This window comes from Borostomias antarcticus (genome assembly GCF_949987555.1).
Source record: "Borostomias antarcticus genome assembly, chromosome: 30".
In the NCBI taxonomy this organism is placed as follows: domain Eukaryota; kingdom Metazoa; phylum Chordata; class Actinopteri; order Stomiiformes; family Stomiidae; genus Borostomias; species Borostomias antarcticus.
In genome coordinates, this window is record NC_140263.1 from 40,001 (window position 1) to 64,442 (window position 24,442).

Genomic DNA, 24,442 nt, shown 5'->3' on the forward strand with positions numbered 1-24,442 from the left:
TTCGAAAATCACAAATCCCTGTAAGATTTTTGTTGACATTGGTCTATTGTTCCTATTGAGTTCCGTGCAGATTGGTAAAAATTCCTTGGTGAAAATTAGGTCTGTTGAACTCAGCTTGAGCCAAGGAATCCAACGGTACCTCGTTTTTGAAAATCGGGCTTACGGGTCAAAAGATGCTTGCACAAATGCACTTTCACACATTGGTGGCGCTAGAGTGCTTCAGTTGTTGAGATGAGACTTGGTGAGGAGGGTCATGGCACTGTCCCGGATGAGTGTGCTAATTTTTACAACTTTTTACCGTTATGTTTCTATGGGCTGCTGATGTGTTTCCTGTGGAATTGATCTCTTGGTGTGGTGGTGCCAAGCTCAAGACCGACAAAATAGGGAGGATTTCAGTCACACTTTACAATAAGGGTCACAAAAAACATTAGTTAACTGTTAACTAATGCTTATTTAGGGTTAGGTTAGGTTACTAATGTTAATTAATACCTTAATAATAGAAAATGCCAACAATAACAATAGGATTCCTACAGTACTACCGTAGGACCCCTAATAATATGTGAAGGAAGTAGGAAGGGATCACATGACAGATACAAAACGAAACTTTTCTCAATGTGTGCCTGCTTGTGTCTGTCTGTCTGTCTGTCTGTCTGTGTGTGTGTGTGTGTGTGTGTGTGTGTGTGTGTGTGTGTGTGTGTGTGTGTGTGTTGTAGGAAGAACTGGTATCTGCCAGCCCCTCAGGTCTCCCCCAAGTCTCCCGTAGAGTTTGTCCTCCTGTCTAAAGAATCCACCAACTGGGGCACGGTCAAGATGACCTTCCAGGTCAAAGGTAAGTGTGTGTGTGTGTGTGTGTGTGTGTGTGTGTGTGTGTGTGTGTGTGTGTGTGTGTGTCTTGATATGTGAGTATACACTGGCACCTGCGGTATAGGTGCAAACGTGTGCTTTTGAACCCCCACTTTTCATCACCACTTTGACTTTTTGTTGTGGTTATTTTGTTGTTGTTCTTATAACATCTAGTTATCTAGCTAGTTTGGGGTAAATAGTTATCTGTCAATATAGTCTAAAATGACATGTGTAGCATCCCCGGAATAAGACAACATCTCTGTGCACGTGCCAGACTAACTAACTTCCCGCGGCTCATTGTGGAGATTTTCCAGGTTGATGGTGCCATGCTTGGCTGAGCAAGGCAATATGAAAAGAGACACAGGCAAACAACCATTCATTTTCAAAAACTGCCCAGCAAAAAGATTTAAAAAGCCGAAGAACAAAAACCGGTAATGTAAGCTTGCTGGACTGATGTCAACGCTTAAAAGACGATCAGGACGCTCACTAGATAACGTTAGCTAGCTTAACACTAAAAATCGTTAGTTGCACATGATTTAGCTAGCTCGCTTGCATTGTTAGCTACGGTTATAACACAAGTTCTGGTGTTAGTGTGCAAGCTAAGTGAATTGACATAGGCTTACTGGATTGATGTCAAATTTAGAAAGACGGTCTGGCCTCTAACTAGCTTGCACACTGTTTAGCTAATGTTAGCTTGTTTGAATTGTTAGCCATAACGTAAGGCTATAAGGTTAGAATGTCAGGTCTTGTTGGTGTGCAAGCTAATGCTATGAATTGAAATAGGCTACTGTATTTTTTATTTTATTTAAAAAAAAATAAAAAAATTATTGGCTACTGTATGATTTGAATTGAGAAGCTGTTTATCTAATTTCAATAAACTTCAGTTAATATGTTGGGGACTAAAAGTGGTCTCCTTAATGTAGAATGATGAAGTGACAGAGAGAGAGAGAGAGAGAGAGAGAGAGAGAGGAGGCAGCAGACATGAGCAAGGGACCCAAGAAGGTACCGCTAATGGAAATATCAGTCAGGATCCATCCATCCATCTTCATCCGCTTATCCGGGATCGGGTTGCGGAGGCAGCAGCTCCAGCAGGGGGCCCCAGACATCCCTTTCCCTAGCAGCATCAACCAGCTCTGTCTGGGGAATCTTTAGCCGCTCACAGGCCAGTGCGGAGATGTAGTCCCGCCACCTAGTCCTGGGTCTACCCCGCGGCCTCCTCCCAGCCGGACACGCCTGGAACACCTCCCTAGGGAGGCGCCCAGGAGGCATCCTCACTATCTAGAACCCGAACCACCCGAACCACCTCAACTGGCTCCTTTCGACGCAAAGGAGCAGCGGCTCTACTCCGAGTCTCTCCCGGATGACTGAACTTCTCACCCGATCTCTCAGGGAGACCCCAGCCACCCTCCGGAGAAAACTCATTTCGGCCGCTTGTATCCGTGATCTCGTTCTTTCGGTCATGACCCATCCTTCATGACCATAGGTGAGGGTGGGGACGAAGATAGACCGGTAGATCGAGAGCTTCGCCTTTTGGCTCAGCTCTCTTTTCGTCACAACAGTGCGGTAAAGCGACTGCAGAACCGCACCAGCTGCTCCGATTCTCCGGCCAAACTCCCTCTCCATGGTTCCCTCACTCGTGAACAAGACCCCCAGATACTTGAACTCCTTCACTTGGGGTAAGGACTCATTTCCTACTCGGAGCGGACAGGCCACCGGTTTCCTGCTGAGAACCATGGCCTCAGATTTAGAGGTGCTGATTCTCATCCCAGCCGCCTCACACTCAGTTGTGAACCTATCCAGAGAGTGCTGGAGGTCGCAGGCAGCTGATGCCATCAGGACCACATCATCTGCAAATAGCAGCGACGTGATCCCCAGCTCACCGAACTGCAAACCCACCTCCCCACGGCTACGCCTCGATATCCTGTCCATGAAAATCACAAACAGGATTGGTGACAAAGCGCAGCCCTGGCGGAGGCCAACCCCCACCGGAAAGGAAGACGACTTACTGCCGAGGACCCGGACACAGCTCTCACTCTGGGTGTACAGGGATTGGATGGCTCTAAGTAGGGACCCCCTCACCCCATACTCCCGCATAACCCTCCACAAGACCTCTCGAGGGACCCGGTCGTAAGCCTTCTCCAAGTCCACAAAACACATGTAGACAGGTTGGGCAAACTCCCAAGCCCTCAGTCAGGATAACCCACAAATACTTGTATCATATTTCCCCCCCTTTCTTTACAGAGTAGTATAAAGCTTGTCTCCAAATCAGTTCAGTGTATTCATAAATACATTTTATTGATCCCGAAGGGGAAATTCCTGTCCCAAAATTCGCTCTCCGCGCAAAAACATTTTCTCCACTCTTCAACTCTGCAACCCCACTTTCAACTATAATGATGCTCCCATGTGAGTATATGTGTGTGTACTAGGTTCAGGTTCAGGACAGGTTCGTAATTATGTCATGTTATAAGGTTAGAAGTCATGGTATAAGGTTATTTACGATCATATACCCGATCGGAAGCATACTTTGTGGCGTTTGTTTTTGCCAGAGCATAAACGGACACCAGTGACCACTAGGTGAGTTTCCTGTCTTGGGGACGAGTTCCTGGTCTTTTTGAGGGGTTTGTCTATGCACACAAGGATCCATTAAGTGTGTTAGCGGCGATGGGATATAAACTATTTTGAGAGTGCAACATTTGACGAAACTTTGATATCGGCCGTTGTATATGATCGTAAATAACCTTATAGCATGGCTTATAATGCTGAATTCCAAACCTGTCCTTTAATGTGTGTGTCTTGACTTGTGTCTTGATGTGCGTGTGTGTCTTGATGTGTGTGCATGTCTTGATGTGTGTGTGTGTGTGTGTGTGTGTGTGTGTGTGTGTGTGTGTGTGTGTGTGTCCCAGGACCCAGTCACATGTCTCTGTACCTGATGCCTCACCGCGGGGCGTCTCTCTCCAGCTGGTCGCTAGGCGACGGGACCCCTCAGTTTGACCTGGCTGGAGAATACTTCATCTTCTACTCTCACGGCCTCAACGCCCCGGACTGGACCTTCTGGTTCGAAATACAGGTACCCTGCTCTACTCTACTCTACTCCACTCTGTTCATCTCTACTCTACTCTACTCTACTCTGTTCATCTCTACTCTACTCTACTCTACTCTACTCTACTCTACTCTACTCTACTCTACTCTACTCTGCTCTGCTCTACTCTACTCTACTCTACTCTACTCTACTCCACTCTGTTCATCTCTACTCTACTCTACTCTGTTCATCTCTACTGTACTCTACTCTGTTCATCTCTACTCTACTCTACTCTACTCTACTCTACTCTACTCTACTCTACTCTACTCAACTCTGTTCATCTCTACTCTACTCTACTCTACTCTACCCTGCTCTACTCTACTCTACTCTGCTCTACTCTACTCTACTCTACTCTACTCTTCTCTACTCTACTCTACTCTACTCTACTCTGCTCTGCTCTACTCTACTCTACTCTACTCTACCCTGCTCTACTCTACTCTACTCTACTCTACTCTACTCTACTCCACTCTGTTCATCTCTACTCTACTCTACCCTGCTCTACTCTACTCTACCCTGCTATACTCTACTCTACTCTACTCTACTCTACTCTACTCTACTCTACTCTACTCTACTCTACTCTACTCTGCTCTACTCTACTCTGCTCTGCTCTACTCTACTCTGTTCATCTCTACTCCACTCTGTTCATCTCTACTCTACTCTACTCTACTCTGCTCTACTCTACTCTGCTCTACTCTACTCTACTCTGCTCTACTCTGCTCTACTCTACTCTACTCTGTTCATCTCTACTCTGCTCTACTCTACTCTACTCTGCTCTACTCTACTCTACTCTGCTCTACTCTACTCTGTTCATCTCTACTCTACTCTGTTCATCTCTACTCTGCTCTACTCTACTCTACTCTACTCTACTCTACTCTACTCTACTCTACTCTGCTCTGCTCTACTCTACTCTACTCTGCTCTACTCTACTCTACTCTGTTCATCTCTACTCCACTCTGTTCATCTCTACTCTACTCTACTGTGCCCTGCTCTACTCTACTCTACTCTGCTCTACTCTACTCTGCTCTACTCTACTCTGCTCTACTCTGCTCTACTCTACTCTACTCTACTCTGTTCATCTCTACTCCACTCTGTTCATCTCTACTCTACTCTACTCTGCTCTGCTCTACTCTACTCTGCTCTACTCTGCTCTACTCTACTCTACTCTGCTCTACTCTGCTCTACTCTACTCTACTCTACTCTACTCTACTCTACTCTACTCTGTTCTGCTCTGCTCTACTCTACTCTACTCTACTCTACTCTACTCTACTCTACTCTGCTCTGCTCTACTCTACTCTGCTCTGCTCTGTTCATCTCTACTCTACTCTACTCTGTTCATCTCTACTCTACTCTGCTCTGCTCTACTCTACTCTACTCTGCTCTACTCTACTCTACTCTACTCTACTCTACTCTACTCTACTCTGTTCATCTCTACTCTACTCTGTTCATCTCTACTCTACTCTACTCTGCTCTACTCTGCTCTACTCTACTCTACTCTACTCTGCTCTGCTCTGCTCTACTCTACTCTGCTCTACTCTACTCTACTCTACTCTACTCTACTCTGTTCATCTCTACTCTACTCTACTCTGCTCTACTCTACTCTGCTCTACTCTACTCTGCTCTGCTCTACTCTACTCTGCTCTACTCTACTCTACTCTACTCTACTCTACTCTACTCTACTCTACTCTGCTCTACTCTACTCTACTCTGTTCATCTCTACTCTACTCTGCTCTGCTCTGCTCTACTCTGCTCTGCTCTACTCTACTCTACTCTACTCTACTCTACTCTACTCTGCTCTACTCTGCTCTGCTCTGCTCTGCTCTACTCTACTCTACCCTGTTCATCTCTACTCTACTCTACTCTACTCTGCTCTGCTCTACTCTACTCTGCCCAACTCTGCTCTGCTCTACTCTGCTCTGCTCTACTCTACTCTACTCTGCTCTGCTCTGCTCTACTCTACTATACACTACTCTACTCTACTCTACTCTACTCTACTCTACTCTGCTCTACTCTACTCTACTCTACTCCGCTCTACTCTACTCTACTCTGCTCTGCTCTACTCTACTCTGCTCTGCTCTACTCTACTCTACTCTACTCTGTTCATCTCTACTCTACTCTACTCTGCTCTACTCTACTCTACTCTGCTCTGCTCTGCTCTACTCTACTCTACTCTGCTCTACTCTACTATACACTACTCTACTCTACTCTACTCTGCTCTACTCTACTCTGTTCTACTCTACTCTACTCTACTCTACTCTGCTCTACTCTACTCTGCTCTACTCTACTCTGCTCTGCTCTGCTCTACTCTACTCTACTCTACTCTACTCTACTCTACTCTGCTATACTCTACTCTGCTCTGCTCTGCTCTACTCTACTCTACTCTACTCTACTCTGCTATACTCTACTCTACTCTACTCTGCTCTACTGTACTCTACTCTACTCTACTCTACTCTACTCTGTTCATCTCTACTCTACTCTGCTCTACTCTACTCTGCTCTACTCTGCTCTACTCTGCTCTACTCTGCTCTGCTCTACTCTACTCTACTCTACTCTACTCTACTCTACTCTGCTCTGCTCTGCTCTGCTCTACTCTGCTCTACTCTGCTCTGCTCTACTCTACTCTGCTCTACTCTGCTCTGCTCTGCTCTGCTCTACTCTACTCTGTTCATCTCTACTCTACTCTACTCTGCTCTACTCTACTCTACTCTGCTCTGCTCTACTCTACTCTACTCTAATCTACTCTACTCTGCTCTACTCTGCTCTGCTCTACTCTACTCTGCTCTGCTCTACTCTGCTCTGCTCTACTCTGCTCTACTCTACTCTGCTCTACTCTACTCTGCTCTACTCTGCTCTACTCTGCTCTACTCTGCTCTGCTCTACTCTACTCTACTCTACTCTGTTCATCTCTACTCTGCTCTACTCTACTCTGCTCTACTCTACTCTACTCTTTTCATCTCTGCTCTGCTCTACTCTACTCTACTCTACTCTGTTCATCTCTACTCTGCTCTACTCTACTCTACTCTACTCTGTTCATCTCTACTCTGCTCTACTCTGCTCTACTCTACTCTACTCTACTCTACTCTGTTCATCTCTACTCTGCTCTGCTCTACTCTACTCTACTCTACTCTACTCTACTCTACTCTACTCTACTCTACCCTGCTCTACTCTGCTCTACTCTGCTCTACTCTGCTCTACTCTACTATACTCTACTCTGCTCTACTCTACTCTACTCTACTCTACTCTACTCTACTCTACTCTGCTCTACTCTGCTCTACTCTACTCTGCTCTACTCTACTCTACTCTACTCTGCTCTGCTCTGCTCTGCTCTACTCTGCTCTGCTCTGCTCTGCTCTACTCTACTCTACTCTGCCCAACTCTGCTCTGCTCTGCTCTACTCTACTCTACTCTGTTCATCTCTACTCTACTCTACTCTACTCTGCTCTACTCTACTCTGCTCTGCTCTACTCTGTTCATCTCTACTCTACTCTGCTCTACTCTACTCTACTCTACTCTACTCTACTCTGCTCTACTCTACTCTACTCTGTTCATCTCTACTCTGCTCTACTCTACTCTAATCTACTCTACTCTGCTCTGCTCTACTCTACTCTGCTCTACTCTGCTCTACTCTACTCTACTCTACTCTGCTCTACTCTGCTCTACTCTACTCTACTCTACTCTACTCTACTCTGTTCTGCTCTGCTCTACTCTACTCTACTCTACTCTACTCTACTCTACTCTACTCTACTCTACTCTGTTCATCTCTACTCTACTCTGCTCTACTCTACTCTGCTCTACTCTGCTCTACTCTGCTCTACTCTGCTCTACTCTACTCTGCTCTGCTCTGCTCTGCTCTGCTCTGCTCTACTCTTTTCATCTCTGCTCTGCTCTACTCTACTCTACTCTACTCTGTTCATCTCTTCTCTGCTCTACTCTACTCTACTCTACTCTGTTCATCTCTACTCTGCTCTACTCTGCTCTACTCTACTCTACTCTACTCTACTCTGTTCATCTCTACTCTGCTCTGCTCTACTCTACTCTACTCTGTTCATCTCTACTCTACTCTACTCTACTCTACTCTACTCTACCCTGCTCTACTCTGCTCTACTCTGCTCTACTCTACTCTACTCTGCTCTACTATACTCTACTCTGCTCTACTCTACTCTACTCTACTCTACTCTACTCTGCTCTACTCTGCTCTACTCTACTCTGCTCTACTCTACTCTACTCTACTCTGCTCTGCTCTGCTTTGCTCTACTCTGCTCTGCTCTGCTCTGCTCTACTCTACTCTACTCTACTCTGCCCAACTCTGCTCTGCTCTGCTCTGCTCTGCTCTGCTCTGCTCTACTCTACTCTGTTCATCTCTACTCTACTCTACTCTACTCTACTCTGCTCTACTCTACTCTACTCTGCTCTGCTCTACTCTGTTCATCTCTACTCTACTCTACTCTGCTCTACTCTACTCTACTCTACTCTACTCTACTCTGCTCTACTCTACTCTACTCTGTTCATCTCTACTCTGCTCTACTCTACTCTAATCTACTCTACTCTGCTCTGCTCTACTCTACTCTGCTCTACTCTGCTCTACTCTACTCTACTCTGCTCTACTCTGCTCTACTCTACTCTACTCTACTCTACTCTGTTCTGCTCTGCTCTACTCTACTCTACTCTACTCTACTCTACTCTGCTCTGCTCTACTCTACTCTGCTCTGCTCTGCTCTGTTCATCTCTACTCTACTCTACTCTGTTCATCTCTACTCTACTCTGCTCTGCTCTACTCTGTTCATCTCTACTCCACTCTGTTCATCTCTACTCTACTCTACTCTGCTCTGCTCTACTCTACTCTGCTCTACTCTGCTCTACTCTACTGTACTCTGCTCTACTCTGCTCTACTCTACTCTACTCTACTCTACTCTGTTCTGCTCTGCTCTACTCTACTCTACTCTACTCTACTCTACTCTGCTCTGCTCTACTCTGCTCTGCTCTGCTCTGCTCTGTTCATCTCTACTCTACTCTACTCTGTTCATCTCTACTCTACTCTGCTCTGCTCTACTCTACTCTACTCTGCTCTACTCTACTCTACTCTACTCTACTCTACTCTACTCTACTCTACTCTGTTCATCTCTACTCTACTCTGTTCATCTCTACTCTACTCTACTCTGCTCTACTCTGCTCTACTCTACTCTACTCTGCTCTGCTCTGCTCTACTCTACTCTGCTCTACTCTACTCTACTCTACTCTACTCTACTCTACTCTACTCTACTCTACTCTACTCTGTTCATCTCTACTCTACTCTACTCTGCTCTACTCTACTCTGCTCTACTCTACTCTGCTCTGCTCTGCTCTACTCTACTCTGCTCTACTCTACTCTACTCTACTCTACTCTACTCTACTCTACTCTGCTCTACTCTACTCTACTCTACTCTGTTCATCTCTACTCTACTCTGCTCTACTCTACTCTGCTCTGCTCTACTCTGCTCTGCTCTACTCTACTCTACTCTACTCTACTCTACTCTGCTCTGCTCTGCTCTGCTCTGCTCTGCTCTGCTCTACTCTACTCTACTCTACCCTGTTCATCTCTACTCTACTCTACTCTGCTCTGCTCTACTCTACTCTACTCTACTCTACTCTACTCTGTTCTGCTCTGCTCTACTCTACTCTACTCTACTCTACTCTACTCTACTCTACTCTACTCTGCTCTGCTCTACTCTACTCTGCTCTGCTCTGTTCATCTCTACTCTACTCTACTCTGTTCATCTCTACTCTACTCTGCTCTGCTCTACTCTACTCTACTCTGCTCTACTCTACTCTACTCTACTCTACTCTACTCTACTCTACTCTGTTCATCTCTACTCTACTCTGTTCATCTCTACTCTACTCTACTCTGCTCTACTCTGCTCTACTCTACTCTACTCTACTCTGCTCTGCTCTGCTCTACTCTACTCTGCTCTACTCTACTCTACTCTACTCTACTCTACTCTGTTCATCTCTACTCTACTCTACTCTGCTCTACTCTACTCTACTCTGCTCTGCTCTACTCTACTCTGCTCTACTCTACTCTACTCTACTCTACTCTACTCTACTCTACTCTACTCTGCTCTACTCTACTCTACTCTGTTCATCTCTACTCTACTCTGCTCTGCTCTGCTCTACTCTGCTCTGCTCTACTCTACTCTACTCTACTCTACTCTACTCTACTCTACTCTGCTCTACTCTGCTCTGCTCTGCTCTGCTCTACTCTACTCTACCCTGTTCATCTCTACTCTACTCTACTCTGCTCTGCTCTACTCTACTCTACTCTGCCCAACTCTGCTCTGCTCTACTCTGCTCTGCTCTACTCTACTCTACTCTGCTCTGCTCTGCTCTACTCTACTATACACTACTCTACTCTACTCTACTCTACTCTACTCTACTCTACTCTACTCTACTCTGCTCTACTCTACTCTACTCTACTCCGCTCTACTCTACTCTACTCTGCTCTGCTCTACTCTACTCTGCTCTGCTCTACTCTACTCTACTCTACTCTGTTCATCTCTACTCTACTCTGCTCTACTCTACTCTACTCTGCTCTGCTCTGCTCTACTCTACTCTACTCTGCTCTACTCTACTATACACTACTCTACTCTACTCTACTCTGCTCTACTCTACTCTGTTCTACTCTACTCTACTCTACTCTACTCTGCTCTACTCTACTCTGCTCTACTCTACTCTGCTCTGCTCTGCTCTACTCTACTCTACTCTACTCTACTCTACTCTGCTATACTCTACTCTGCTCTGCTCTGCTCTACTCTACTCTACTCTACTCTACTCTGCTATACTCTACTCTACTCTACTCTGCTCTACTCTACTCTACTCTACTCTACTCTACTCTACTCTGTTCATCTCTACTCTACTCTGCTCTACTCTACTCTGCTCTACTCTGCTCTACTCTGCTCTACTCTGCTCTGCTCTACTCTACTCTACTCTACTCTACTCTACTCTACTCTGCTCTGCTCTGCTCTGCTCTACTCTGCTCTACTCTGCTCTGCTCTACTCTACTCTGCTCTACTCTGCTCTGCTCTGCTCTGCTCTACTCTACTCTGTTCATCTCTACTCTACTCTGCTCTACTCTACTCTACTCTGCTCTGCTCTACTCTACTCTACTCTACTCTAATCTACTCTACTCTGCTCTACTCTGCTCTGCTCTACTCTACTCTGCTCTGCTCTACTCTGCTCTGCTCTACTCTGCTCTACTCTACTCTGCTCTACTCTACTCTGCTCTACTCTGCTCTACTCTGCTCTACTCTGCTCTGCTCTACTCTACTCTACTCTACTCTGTTCATCTCTACTCTGCTCTACTCTACTCTGCTCTACTCTACTCTACTCTTTTCATCTCTGCTCTGCTCTACTCTACTCTACTCTACTCTGTTCATCTCTACTCTGCTCTACTCTACTCTACTCTGTTCATCTCTACTCTGCTCTACTCTGCTCTACTCTACTCTACTCTACTCTACTCTGTTCATCTCTACTCTGCTCTGCTCTACTCTACTCTACTCTACTCTACTCTACTCTACTCTACTCTACTCTACTCTACCCTGCTCTACTCTGCTCTACTCTGCTCTACTCTGCTCTACTCTGCTCTACTCTACTATACTCTACTCTGCTCTACTCTACTCTACTCTACTCTACTCTACTCTGCTCTACTCTGCTCTACTCTACTCTGCTCTACTCTACTCTACTCTACTCTGCTCTGCTCTGCTCTGCTCTACTCTGCTCTGCTCTGCTCTACTCTACTCTACTCTGCCCAACTCTGCTCTGCTCTGCTCTACTCTACTCTACTCTGTTCATCTCTACTCTACTCTACTCTACTCTGCTCTACTCTACTCTGCTCTGCTCTACTCTGTTCATCTCTACTCTACTCTGCTCTACTCTACTCTACTCTACTCTACTCTACTCTACTCTGCTCTACTCTACTCTACTCTGTTCATCTCTACTCTGCTCTACTCTACTCTAATCTACTCTACTCTGCTCTGCTCTACTCTACTCTGCTCTACTCTGCTCTACTCTACTCTACTCTGCTCTACTCTGCTCTACTCTACTCTACTCTACTCTACTCTACTCTGTTCTGCTCTACTCTACTCCGCTCTACTCTACTCTACTCTGCTCTGCTCTACTCTACTCTGCTCTACTCTACTCTACTCTACTCTGTTCATCTCTACTCTACTCTACTCTGCTCTACTCTACTCTACTCTACTCTGCTCTGCTCTACTCTACTCTACTCTACTCTGCTCTACTCTACTATACACTACTCTACTCTACTCTACCCTGTTCATCTCTACTCTACTCTACTCTGCTCTGCTCTACTCTACTCTACTCTACTCTACTCTACTCTGTTCTGCTCTGCTCTACTCTACTCTACTCTACTCTACTCTACTCTACTCTGCTCTGCTCTGCTCTACTCTACTCTGCTCTGCTCTGTTCATCTCTACTCTACTCTACTCTGTTCATCTCTACTCTACTCTGCTCTGCTCTACTCTACTCTACTCTGCTCTACTCTACTCTACTCTACTCTACTCTACTCTACTCTGTTCATCTCTACTCTACTCTGTTCATCTCTACTCTACTCTACTCTGCTCTACTCTGCTCTACTCTACTCTACTCTACTCTGCTCTGCTCTGCTCTGCTCTACTCTACTCTGCTCTACTCTACTCTACTCTACTCTACTCTACTCTGTTCATCTCTACTCTACTCTACTCTGCTCTACTCTACTCTGCTCTACTCTACTCTGCTCTGCTCTACTCTACTCTGCTCTACTCTACTCTACTCTACTCTACTCTACTCTACTCTACTCTACTCTGCTCTACTCTACTCTACTCTGTTCATCTCTACTCTACTCTGCTCTGCTCTGCTCTACTCTGCTCTGCTCTACTCTACTCTACTCTACTCTACTCTACTCTACTCTGCTCTACTCTGCTCTGCTCTGCTCTGCTCTACTCTACTCTACCCTGTTCATCTCTACTCTACTCTACTCTACTCTGCTCTGCTCTACTCTACTCTACTCTGCCCAACTCTGCTCTGCTCTACTCTGCTCTGCTCTACTCTACTCTACTCTGCTCTGCTCTGCTCTACTCTACTATACACTACTCTACTCTACTCTACTCTACTCTACTCTACTCTACTCTGCTCTACTCTACTCTACTCTACTCCGCTCTACTCTACTCTACTCTGCTCTGCTCTACTCTACTCTGCTCTGCTCTACTCTACTCTACTCTACTCTACTCTGTTCATCTCTACTCTACTCTGCTCTACTCTACTCTACTCTGCTCTGCTCTGCTCTGCTCTACTCTACTCTACTCTGCTCTACTCTACTATACACTACTCTACTCTACTCTACTCTGCTCTACTCTACTCTGTTCTACTCTACTCTACTCTACTCTACTCTGCTCTACTCTACTCTGCTCTACTCTACTCTGCTCTGCTCTGCTCTACTCTACTCTACTCTACTCTACTCTACTCTACTCTGCTATACTCTACTCTGCTCTGCTCTGCTCTGCTCTACTCTACTCTACTCTACTCTACTCTGCTATACTCTACTCTACTCTACTCTGCTCTACTGTACTCTACTCTACTCTACTCTACTCTGTTCATCTCTACTCTACTCTGCTCTACTCTACTCTGCTCTACTCTGCTCTACTCTGCTCTACTCTGCTCTGCTCTACTCTACTCTACTCTACTCTACTCTACTCTACTCTGCTCTGCTCTGCTCTGCTCTACTCTGCTCTACTCTGCTCTGCTCTACTCTACTCTGCTCTACTCTGCTCTGCTCTGCTCTGCTCTACTCTACTCTGTTCATCTCTACTCTACTCTACTCTGCTCTACTCTACTCTACTCTGCTCTGCTCTACTCTACTCTACTCTACTCTAATCTACTCTACTCTGCTCTACTCTGCTCTGCTCTACTCTACTCTGCTCTGCTCTACTCTGCTCTGCTCTACTCTGCTCTACTCTACTCTGCTCTGCTCTACTCTACTCTGCTCTACTCTGCTCTACTCTGCTCTACTCTGCTCTGCTCTACTCTACTCTACTCTACTCTGTTCATCTCTACTCTGCTCTACTCTACTCTGCTCTACTCTACTCTACTCTTTTCATCTCTGCTCTGCTCTACTCTACTCTACTCTACTCTGTTCATCTCTACTCTGCTCTACTCTACTCTACTCTACTCTGTTCATCTCTACTCTGCTCTACTCTGCTCTACTCTACTCTACTCTACTCTACTCTGTTCATCTCTACTCTGCTCTGCTCTACTCTACTCTACTCTACTCTACTCTACTCTACTCTACTCTACTCTACTCTACTCTACCCTGCTCTACTCTGCTCTACTCTGCTCTACTCTGCTCTACTCTACTATACTCTACTCTGCTCTACTCTACTCTACTCTACTCTACTCTACTCTGCTCTACTCTGCTCTACTCTACTCTGCTCTACTCTACTCTACTCTGCTCTGCTCTGCTCTGCTCTACTCTGCTCTGCTCTGCTCTACTCTACTCTACTCTGCCCAACTCTGCTCTGCTCTGCTCTACTCTACTCTACTCTGTTCATCTCTACTCTACTCTACTCTACTCTGCTCTACTCTACTCTGCTCTGCTCTACTCTGTTCATCTCTACTCTACTCTGCTCTACTCTACTCTACTCTACTCTACTCTACTCTACTCTGCTCTACTCTACTCTACTCTGTTCATCTCTACTCTGCTCTACTCTACTCTAATCTACTCTACTCTGCTCTGCTCTACTCTACTCTGCTCTACTCTGCTCTACTCTACTCTACTCTGCTCTACTCTGCTCTACTCTACTCTACTCTACTCTACTCTACTCTACTCTGTTCTGCTCTGCTCTACTCTACTCTACTCTACTCTACTCTACTCTACTCTACTCTGTTCATCTCTACTCTACTCTGCTCTACTCTACTCTGCTCTACTCTGCTCTACTCTGCTCTACTCTGCTCTACTCTACTCTGCTCTGCTCTGCTCTGCTCTACTCTTTTCATCTCTGCTCTGCTCTACTCTACTCTACTCTACTCTGTTCATCTCTTCTCTGCTCTACTCTACTCTACTCTACTCTGTTCATCTCTACTCTGCTCTACTCTGCTCTACTCTACTCTACTCTACTCTACTCTGTTCATCTCTACTCTGCTCTGCTCTACTCTACTCTACTCTGTTCATCTCTACTCTACTCTACTCTACTCTACTCTACTCTACTCTACCCTGCTCTACTCTGCTCTACTCTGCTCTACTCTACTCTACTCTGCTCTACTATACTCTACTCTGCTCTACTCTACTCTACTCTACTCTACTCTACTCTACTCTACTCTGCTCTACTCTGCTCTACTCTACTCTGCTCTACTCTACTCTACTCTGCTCTGCTCTGCTTTGCTCTACTCTGCTCTGCTCTGCTCTGCTCTACTCTACTCTACTCTACTCTGCCCAACTCTGCTCTGCTCTGCTCTGCTCTGCTCTGCTCTACTCTACTCTGTTCATCTCTACTCTACTCTACTCTACTCTACTCTGCTCTACTCTACTCTACTCTGCTCTGCTCTACTCTGTTCATCTCTACTCTACTCTACTCTGCTCTACTCTACTCTACTCTACTCTACTCTACTCTACTCTACTCTACTCTGCTCTACTCTACTCTACTCTGTTCATCTCTACTCTGCTCTACTCTACTCTAATCTACTCTACTCTGCTCTGCTCTACTCTACTCTGCTCTACTCTGCTCTACTCTACTCTACTCTGCTCTACTCTGCTCTACTCTACTCTACTCTACTCTACTCTACTCTGTTCTGCTCTGCTCTACTCTACTCTACTCTACTCTGCTCTGCTCTACTCTACTCTGCTCTGCTCTGCTCTGTTCATCTCTACTCTACTCTACTCTGTTCATCTCTACTCTACTCTGCTCTGCTCTACTCTGTTCATCTCTACTCCACTCTGTTCATCTCTACTCTACTCTACTCTGCTCTGCTCTACTCTACTCTGCTCTACTCTGCTCTACTCTACTGTACTCTGCTCTACTCTGCTCTACTCTACTCTACTCTACTCTACTCTGTTCTACTCTACTCTACTCTACTCTACTCTACTCTACTCTGCTCTGCTCTACTCTGCTCTGCTCTGCTCTGTTCATCTCTACTCTACTCTACTCTGTTCATCTCTACTCTACTCTGCTCTGCTCTACTCTACTCTACTCTGCTCTACTCTACTCTACTCTACTCTACTCTACTCTACTCTACTCTACTCTACTCTGTTCATCTCTACTCTACTCTGTTCATCTCTACTCTACTCTACTCTGCTCTACTCTGCTCTACTCTACTCTACTCTGCTCTGCTCTGCTCTACTCTACTCTGCTCTACTCTACTCTACTCTACTCTACTCTACTCTACTCTACTCTACTCTACTCTACTCTGTTCATCTCTACTCTACTCTACTCTGCTCTACTCTACTCTGCTCTGCTCTACTCTACTCTGCTCTGCTCTGCTCTACTCTACTCTGCTCTACTCTACTCTACTCTACTCTACTCTACTCTACTCTACTCTGCTCTACTCTACTCTACTCTACTCTGTTCATCTCTACTCTACTCTGCTCTACTCTACTCTGCTCTGCTCTACTCTGCTCTGCTCTACTCTACTCTACTCTACTCTACTCTGCTCTGCTCTGCTCTGCTCTGCTCTGCTCTACTCTACTCTACTCTACCCTGTTCATCTCTACTCTACTCTACTCTGCTCTGCTCTACTCTACTCTACTCTGCCCAACTCTGCTCTGCTCTACTCTGCTCTGCTCTACTCTACTCTACTCTACTCTGCTCTACTCTACTATACACTACTCTACTCTACTCTACTCTACTCTACTCTACTCTACTCTACTCTACTCTACTCTGCTCTACTCTACTCCGCTCTACTCTACTCTACTCTGCTCTGCTCTACTCTACTCTGCTCTACTCTACTCTACTCTACTCTGTTCATCTCTACTCTACTCTACTCTGCTCTACTCTACTCTACTCTACTCTGCTCTGCTCTGCTCTACTCTACTCTACTCTACTCTGCTCTACTCTACTATACACTACTCTACTCTACTCTACTCTGCTCTACTCTACTCTGTTCTACTCTACTCTACTCTACTCTACTCTACTCTGCTCTACTCTACTCTGCTCTGCTCTACTCTACTCTACTCTGCTCTGCTCTGCTCTACTCTACTCTACTCTACTCTACTCTACTCTGCTATACTCTACTCTGCTCTGCTCTGCTCTGCTCTACTCTACTCTACTCTACTCTACTCTGCTATACTCTACTCTACTCTACTCTGCTCTACTCTACTCTACTCTACTCTACTCTACTCTACTCTACTCTACTCTGTTCATCTCTACTCTACTCTGCTCTACTCTACTCTGCTCTACTCTGCTCTACTCTGCTCTACTCTACTCTACTCTACTCTGCTCTGCTCTACTCTACTCTACTCTACTATACACTACTCTACTCTACTCTACTCTGCTCTGCTCTACTCTACTCTGTTCTACTCTACTCTACTCTACTCTACTCTACTCTACTCTGCTCTACTCTACTCTGCTCTACTCTACTCTGCTCTGCTCTACTCTACTCTACTCTACTCTACTCTGCTATACTCTACTCTACTCTGCTCTGCTCTGCTCTACTCTACTCTACTCTACTCTACTCTGCTATACTCTACTCTGCTCTGCTCTACTCTACTCTACTCTGTTCATCTCTACTCTACTCTACTCTACTCTGCTCTACTCTGCTCTGCTCTGCTCTGCTCTACTCTACCCTGCTCTACTCTGCTCTACTCTACTCTGCTCTGCTCTACTCTACTCTACTCTGTTCATCTCTACTCCACTCTGTTCATCTCTACTCTACTCTACTCTGCTCTACTCTACTCTGCTCTGTTCATCTCTACTCTACTCTGCTCTGCTCTGCTCTACTCTGCTCTGCTCTACTCTACTCTACTCTACTCTACTCTACTCTACTCTGCTCTACTCTGCTCTGCTCTGCTCTGCTCTACTCTACTCTACCCTGTTCATCTCTACTCTACTCTACTCTACTCTGCTCTGCTCTACTCTACTCTACTCTGCCCAACTCTGCTCTGCTCTACTCTGCTCTGCTCTACTCTACTCTACTCTGCTCTGCTCTGCTCTACTCTACTATACACTACTCTACTCTACTCTACTCTACTCTACTCTACTCTACTCTGCTCTACTCTACTCTACTCTACTCCGCTCTACTCTACTCTACTCTGCTCTGCTCTACTCTACTCTGCTCTGCTCTACTCTACTCTACTCTACTCTACTCTGTTCATCTCTACTCTACTCTGCTCTACTCTACTCTACTCTGCTCTGCTCTGCTCTGCTCTACTCTACTCTACTCTGCTCTACTCTACTATACACTACTCTACTCTACTCTACTCTGCTCTACTCTACTCTGTTCTACTCTACTCTACTCTACTCTACTCTGCTCTACTCTACTCTGCTCTACTCTACTCTGCTCTGCTCTGCTCTACTCTACTCTACTCTACTCTACTCTACTCTACTCTGCTATACTCTACTCTGCTCTGCTCTGCTCTGCTCTACTCTACTCTACTCTACTCTACTCTGCTATACTCTACTCTACTCTACTCTGCTCTACTGTACTCTACTCTACTCTACTCTACTCTACTCTGTTCATCTCTACTCTACTCTGCTCTACTCTACTCTGCTCTACTCTGCTCTACTCTGCTCTACTCTGCTCTGCTCTACTCTACTCTACTCTACTCTACTCTACTCTACTCTACTCTGCTCTGCTCTGCTCTGCTCTACTCTGCTCTACTCTGCTCTGCTCTACTCTACTCTGCTCTACTCTGCTCTGCTCTGCTCTGCTCTACTCTACTCTGTTCATCTCTACTCTACTCTACTCTGCTCTACTCTACTCTACTCTGCTCTGCTCTACTCTACTCTACTCTACTCTAATCTACTCTACTCTGCTCTACTCTGCTCTGCTCTACTCTACTCTGCTCTGCTCTACTCTGCTCTGCTCTACTCTGCTCTACTCTACTCTGCTCTGCTCTACTCTACTCTGCTCTACTCTGCTCTACTCTGCTCTACTCTGCTCTGCTCTACTCTACTCTACTCTACTCTGTTCATCTCTACTCTGCTCTACTCTACTCTGCTCTACTCTACTCTACTCTTTTCATCTCTGCTCTGCTCTACTCTACTCTACTCTACTCTGTTCATCTCTACTCTGCTCTACTCTACTCTACTCTACTCTGTTCATCTCTACTCTGCTCTACTCTGCTCTACTCTACTCTACTCTACTCTACTCTGTTCATCTCTACTCTGCTCTGCTCTACTCTACTCTACTCTACTCTACTCTACTCTACTCTACTCTACTCTACTCTACTCTACCCTGCTCTACTCTGCTCTACTCTGCTCTACTCTGCTCTACTCTACTATACTCTACTCTGCTCTACTCTACTCTACTCTACTCTACTCTACTCTGCTCTACTCTGCTCTACTCTACTCTGCTCTACTCTACTCTACTCTGCTCTGCTCTGCTCTGCTCTACTCTGCTCTGCTCTGCTCTACTCTACTCTACTCTGCCCAACTCTGCTCTGCTCTGCTCTACTCTACTCTACTCTGTTCATCTCTACTCTACTCTACTCTACTCTGCTCTACTCTACTCTGCTCTGCTCTACTCTGTTCATCTCTACTCTACTCTGCTCTACTCTACTCTACTCTACTCTACTCTACTCTACTCTGCTCTACTCTACTCTACTCTGTTCATCTCTACTCTGCTCTACTCTACTCTAATCTACTCTACTCTGCTCTGCTCTACTCTACTCTGCTCTACTCTGCTCTACTCTACTCTACTCTGCTCTACTCTGCTCTACTCTACTCTACTCTACTCTACTCTACTCTACTCTGTTCTGCTCTGCTCTACTCTACTCTACTCTACTCTACTCTACTCTACTCTACTCTACTCTACTCTACTCTGTTCATCTCTACTCTACTCTGCTCTACTCTACTCTGCTCTACTCTGCTCTACTCTGCTCTACTCTGCTCTACTCTACTCTGCTCTGCTCTGCTCTGCTCTACTCTTTTCATCTCTGCTCTGCTCTACTCTACTCTACTCTACTCTGTTCATCTCTTCTCTGCTCTACTCTACTCTACTCTACTCTGTTCATCTCTACTCTGCTCTACTCTGCTCTACTCTACTCTACTCTACTCTACTCTGTTCATCTCTACTCTGCTCTGCTCTACTCTACTCTACTCTGTTCATCTCTACTCTACTCTACTCTACTCTACTCTACTCTACTCTACCCTGCTCTACTCTGCTCTACTCTGCTCTACTCTGCTCTACTCTACTCTACTCTGCTCTACTATACTCTACTCTGCTCTACTCTACTCTACTCTACTCTACTCTACTCTACTCTACTCTGCTCTACTCTGCTCTACTCTACTCTGCTCTACTCTACTCTACTCTGCTCTGCTCTGCTTTGCTCTACTCTGCTCTGCTCTGCTCTGCTCTACTCTACTCTACTCTACTCTGCCCAACTCTGCTCTGCTCTGCTCTGCTCTGCTCTGCTCTACTCTACTCTGTTCATCTCTACTCTACTCTACTCTACTCTGCTCTACTCTACTCTACTCTGCTCTGCTCTACTCTGTTCATCTCTACTCTACTCTACTCTGCTCTACTCTACTCTACTCTACTCTACTCTACTCTACTCTACTCTGCTCTACTCTACTCTACTCTGTTCATCTCTACTCTGCTCTACTCTACTCTAATCTACTCTACTCTGCTCTGCTCTACTCTACTCTGCTCTACTCTGCTCTACTCTACTCTACTCTGCTCTACTCTGCTCTACTCTACTCTACTCTACTCTACTCTACTCTGTTCTGCTCTGCTCTACTCTACTCTACTCTACTCTGCTCTGCTCTACTCTACTCTGCTCTGCTCTGCTCTGTTCATCTCTACTCTACTCTACTCTGTTCATCTCTACTCTACTCTGCTCTGCTCTACTCTGTTCATCTCTACTCCACTCTGTTCATCTCTACTCTACTCTACTCTGCTCTGCTCTACTCTACTCTGCTCTACTCTGCTCTACTCTACTCTACTCTACTCTACTCTGTTCTGCTCTGCTCTACTCTACTCTACTCTACTCTACTCTACTCTACTCTGCTCTGCTCTACTCTGCTCTGCTCTGCTCTGCTCTGTTCATCTCTACTCTACTCTACTCTGTTCATCTCTACTCTACTCTGCTCTGCTCTACTCTACTCTACTCTGCTCTACTCTACTCTACTCTACTCTACTCTACTCTACTCTACTCTACTCTGTTCATCTCTACTCTACTCTGTTCATCTCTACTCTACTCTACTCTGCTCTACTCTGCTCTACTCTACTCTACTCTGCTCTGCTCTGCTCTACTCTACTCTGCTCTACTCTACTCTACTCTACTCTACTCTACTCTACTCTACTCTACTCTACTCTGTTCATCTCTACTCTACTCTACTCTGCTCTACTCTACTCTGCTCTGCTCTACTCTACTCTGCTCTGCTCTGCTCTACTCTACTCTGCTCTACTCTACTCTACTCTACTCTACTCTACTCTACTCTACTCTGCTCTACTCTACTCTACTCTACTCTGTTCATCTCTACTCTACTCTGCTCTACTCTACTCTGCTCTGCTCTACTCTGCTCTGCTCTACTCTACTCTACTCTACTCTGCTCTGCTCTGCTCTGCTCTGCTCTGCTCTGCTCTACTCTACTCTACTCTACCCTGTTCATCTCTACTCTACTCTACTCTGCTCTGCTCTACTCTACTCTACTCTGCCCAACTCTGCTCTGCTCTACTCTGCTCTGCTCTACTCTACTCTACTCTACTCTGCTCTACTCTACTATACACTACTCTACTCTACTCTACTCTACTCTACTCTACTCTACTCTACTCTACTCTACTCTGCTCTACTCTACTCCGCTCTACTCTACTCTACTCTGCTCTGCTCTACTCTACTCTGCTCTACTCTACTCTACTCTACTCTGTTCATCTCTACTCTACTCTACTCTGCTCTACTCTACTCTACTCTACTCTGCTCTGCTCTGCTCTACTCTACTCTACTCTACTCTGCTCTACTCTACTATACACTACTCTACTCTACTCTACTCTGCTCTACTCTACTCTGTTCTACTCTACTCTACTCTACTCTACTCTACTCTGCTCTACTCTACTCTGCTCTGCTCTACTCTACTCTACTCTGCTCTGCTCTGCTCTACTCTACTCTACTCTACTCTACTCTACTCTACTCTGCTATACTCTACTCTGCTCTGCTCTGCTCTGCTCTACTCTACTCTACTCTACTCTACTCTGCTATACTCTACTCTACTCTACTCTGCTCTACTCTACTCTACTCTACTCTACTCTACTCTACTCTACTCTACTCTGTTCATCTCTACTCTACTCTGCTCTACTCTACTCTGCTCTACTCTGCTCTACTCTGCTCTACTCTACTCTACTCTGCTCTGCTCTACTCTACTCTACTCTACTATACACTACTCTACTCTACTCTACTCTGCTCTGCTCTACTCTACTCTGTTCTACTCTACTCTACTCTACTCTACTCTACTCTACTCTGCTCTACTCTACTCTGCTCTACTCTACTCTGCTCTGCTCTACTCTACTCTACTCTACTCTACTCTGCTATACTCTACTCTACTCTGCTCTGCTCTGCTCTACTCTACTCTACTCTACTCTACTCTACTCTGCTATACTCTACTCTGCTCTGCTCTACTCTACTCTACTCTACTCTGTTCATCTCTACTCTACTCTACTCTACTCTGCTCTACTCTGCTCTGCTCTGCTCTGCTCTACTCTACCCTGCTCTACTCTGCTCTACTCTACTCTGCTCTGCTCTACTCTACTCTACTCTGTTCATCTCTACTCCACTCTGTTCATCTCTACTCTACTCTACTCTGCTCTACTCTACTCTGCTCTACTCTGCTCTACTCTACTCTGCTCTACTCTGCTCTGCTCTACTCTACTCTACTCTACTCTGTTCATCTCTACTCTGCTCTACTCTACTCTACTCTGCTCTACTCTACTCTACTCTACTCTACTCTACTCTACTCTACTCTACTCTACTCTACTCTACTCTGCTCTACTCTACTCTACTCTACTCTGCTCTACTCTACTCTGCTCTACTCTGCTCTACTCTGTTCATCTCTACTCTACTCTACTCTGCTCTGCTCTACTCTACTCTGCTCTACTCTACTCTGCTCTACTCTACTCTACTCTGCTCTGCTCTGCTCTGCTCTGCTCTGCTCTACTCTACTCTGCTCTGCTCTACTCTGCTCTGCTCTACTCTACTCTACTCTACTCTGCCCAACTCTGCTCTGCTCTACTCTGCTCTGCTCTACTCTACTCTACTCTACTCTACTCTACTCTACTCTGCTCTACTCTACTCTACTATACACTACTCTACTCTACTCTACTCTACTCTACTCTGCTCTACTCTACTCTACTCTACTCTACTCTACTCCGCTCTACTCTACTCTGCTCTACTCTACTCTACTCTACTCTACTCTGTTCATCTCTACTCTACTCTACTCTACTCTGCTCTACTCTGCTCTACTCTACTCTGCTCTGCTCTACTCTACTCTACTCTGCTCTACTCTACTATACACTACTCTACTCTACTCTACTCTACTCTGCTCTACTCTACTCTGTTCTACTCTACTCTACTCTACTCTACTCTGCTCTACTCTACTCTGCTCTACTCTACTCTACTCTGCTCTGCTCTGCTCTACTCTACTCTACTCTACTCTGCTATACTCTACTCTACTCTGCTCTACTCTACTCTACTCTACTCTGCTCTGCTCTACTCTACTCTACTCTGTTCATCTCTACTCTACTCTGCTCTACTCTACTCTGCTCTACTCTGCTCTACTCTACTCTACTCTACTCTACTCTGCTCTACTCTGCTCTGCTCTGCTCTGCTCTGCTCTACTCTACTCTACCCTGTTCATCTCTACTCTACTCTACTCTACTCTGCTCTGCTCTACTCTGCTCTGCTCTGCTCTACTCTACTCTACTCTACTCTACTCTGCTCTACTCTGCTCTACTCTGCTCTACTCTGATCTGATCTGATCTGCTCTACTCTGCTCTACTCTGCTCTACTCTACTCTACTCTGCTCTGCTCTGCTCTGCTCTGCTCTGCTCTACTCTACTCTGCTCTACTCTACTCTGCTCTACTCTGCTCTACTCTGCTCTGCTCTACTCTACTCTAATCTACTCTACTCTGCTCTACTCTGCTCTGCTCTACTCTACTCTGCTCTGCTCTACTCTGCTCTGCTCTACTCTGCTCTACTCTACTCTACTCTGCTCTACTCTACTCTGCTCTGCTCTGCTCTGCTCTACTCTACTCTACTCTACTCTACTCTGTTCATCTCTGCTCTACTCTACTCTACTCTACTCTGCTCTACTCTACTCTACTCTACTCTTTTCATCTCTGCTCTACTCTACTCT

The 24,442-nt window shown here is 45.7% G+C and overlaps 1 protein-coding gene across 1 annotated transcript in view; it reads left to right on the top strand.

Moving 5' to 3' along the window:
* Positions 1–24,442, top strand: part of ermp1 (endoplasmic reticulum metallopeptidase 1) — a 60,332-nt gene that overhangs the window by 29,769 nt on the left and 6,121 nt on the right. Inside the window, exons 11-12 of the mRNA XM_084460220.1 lie at positions 714–829; positions 3,747–3,910. Coding sequence (XP_084316346.1) covers positions 714–829; positions 3,747–3,910 — 280 coding nt within the window. The remainder of the gene's footprint in view (positions 1–713; positions 830–3,746; positions 3,911–24,442) is intronic.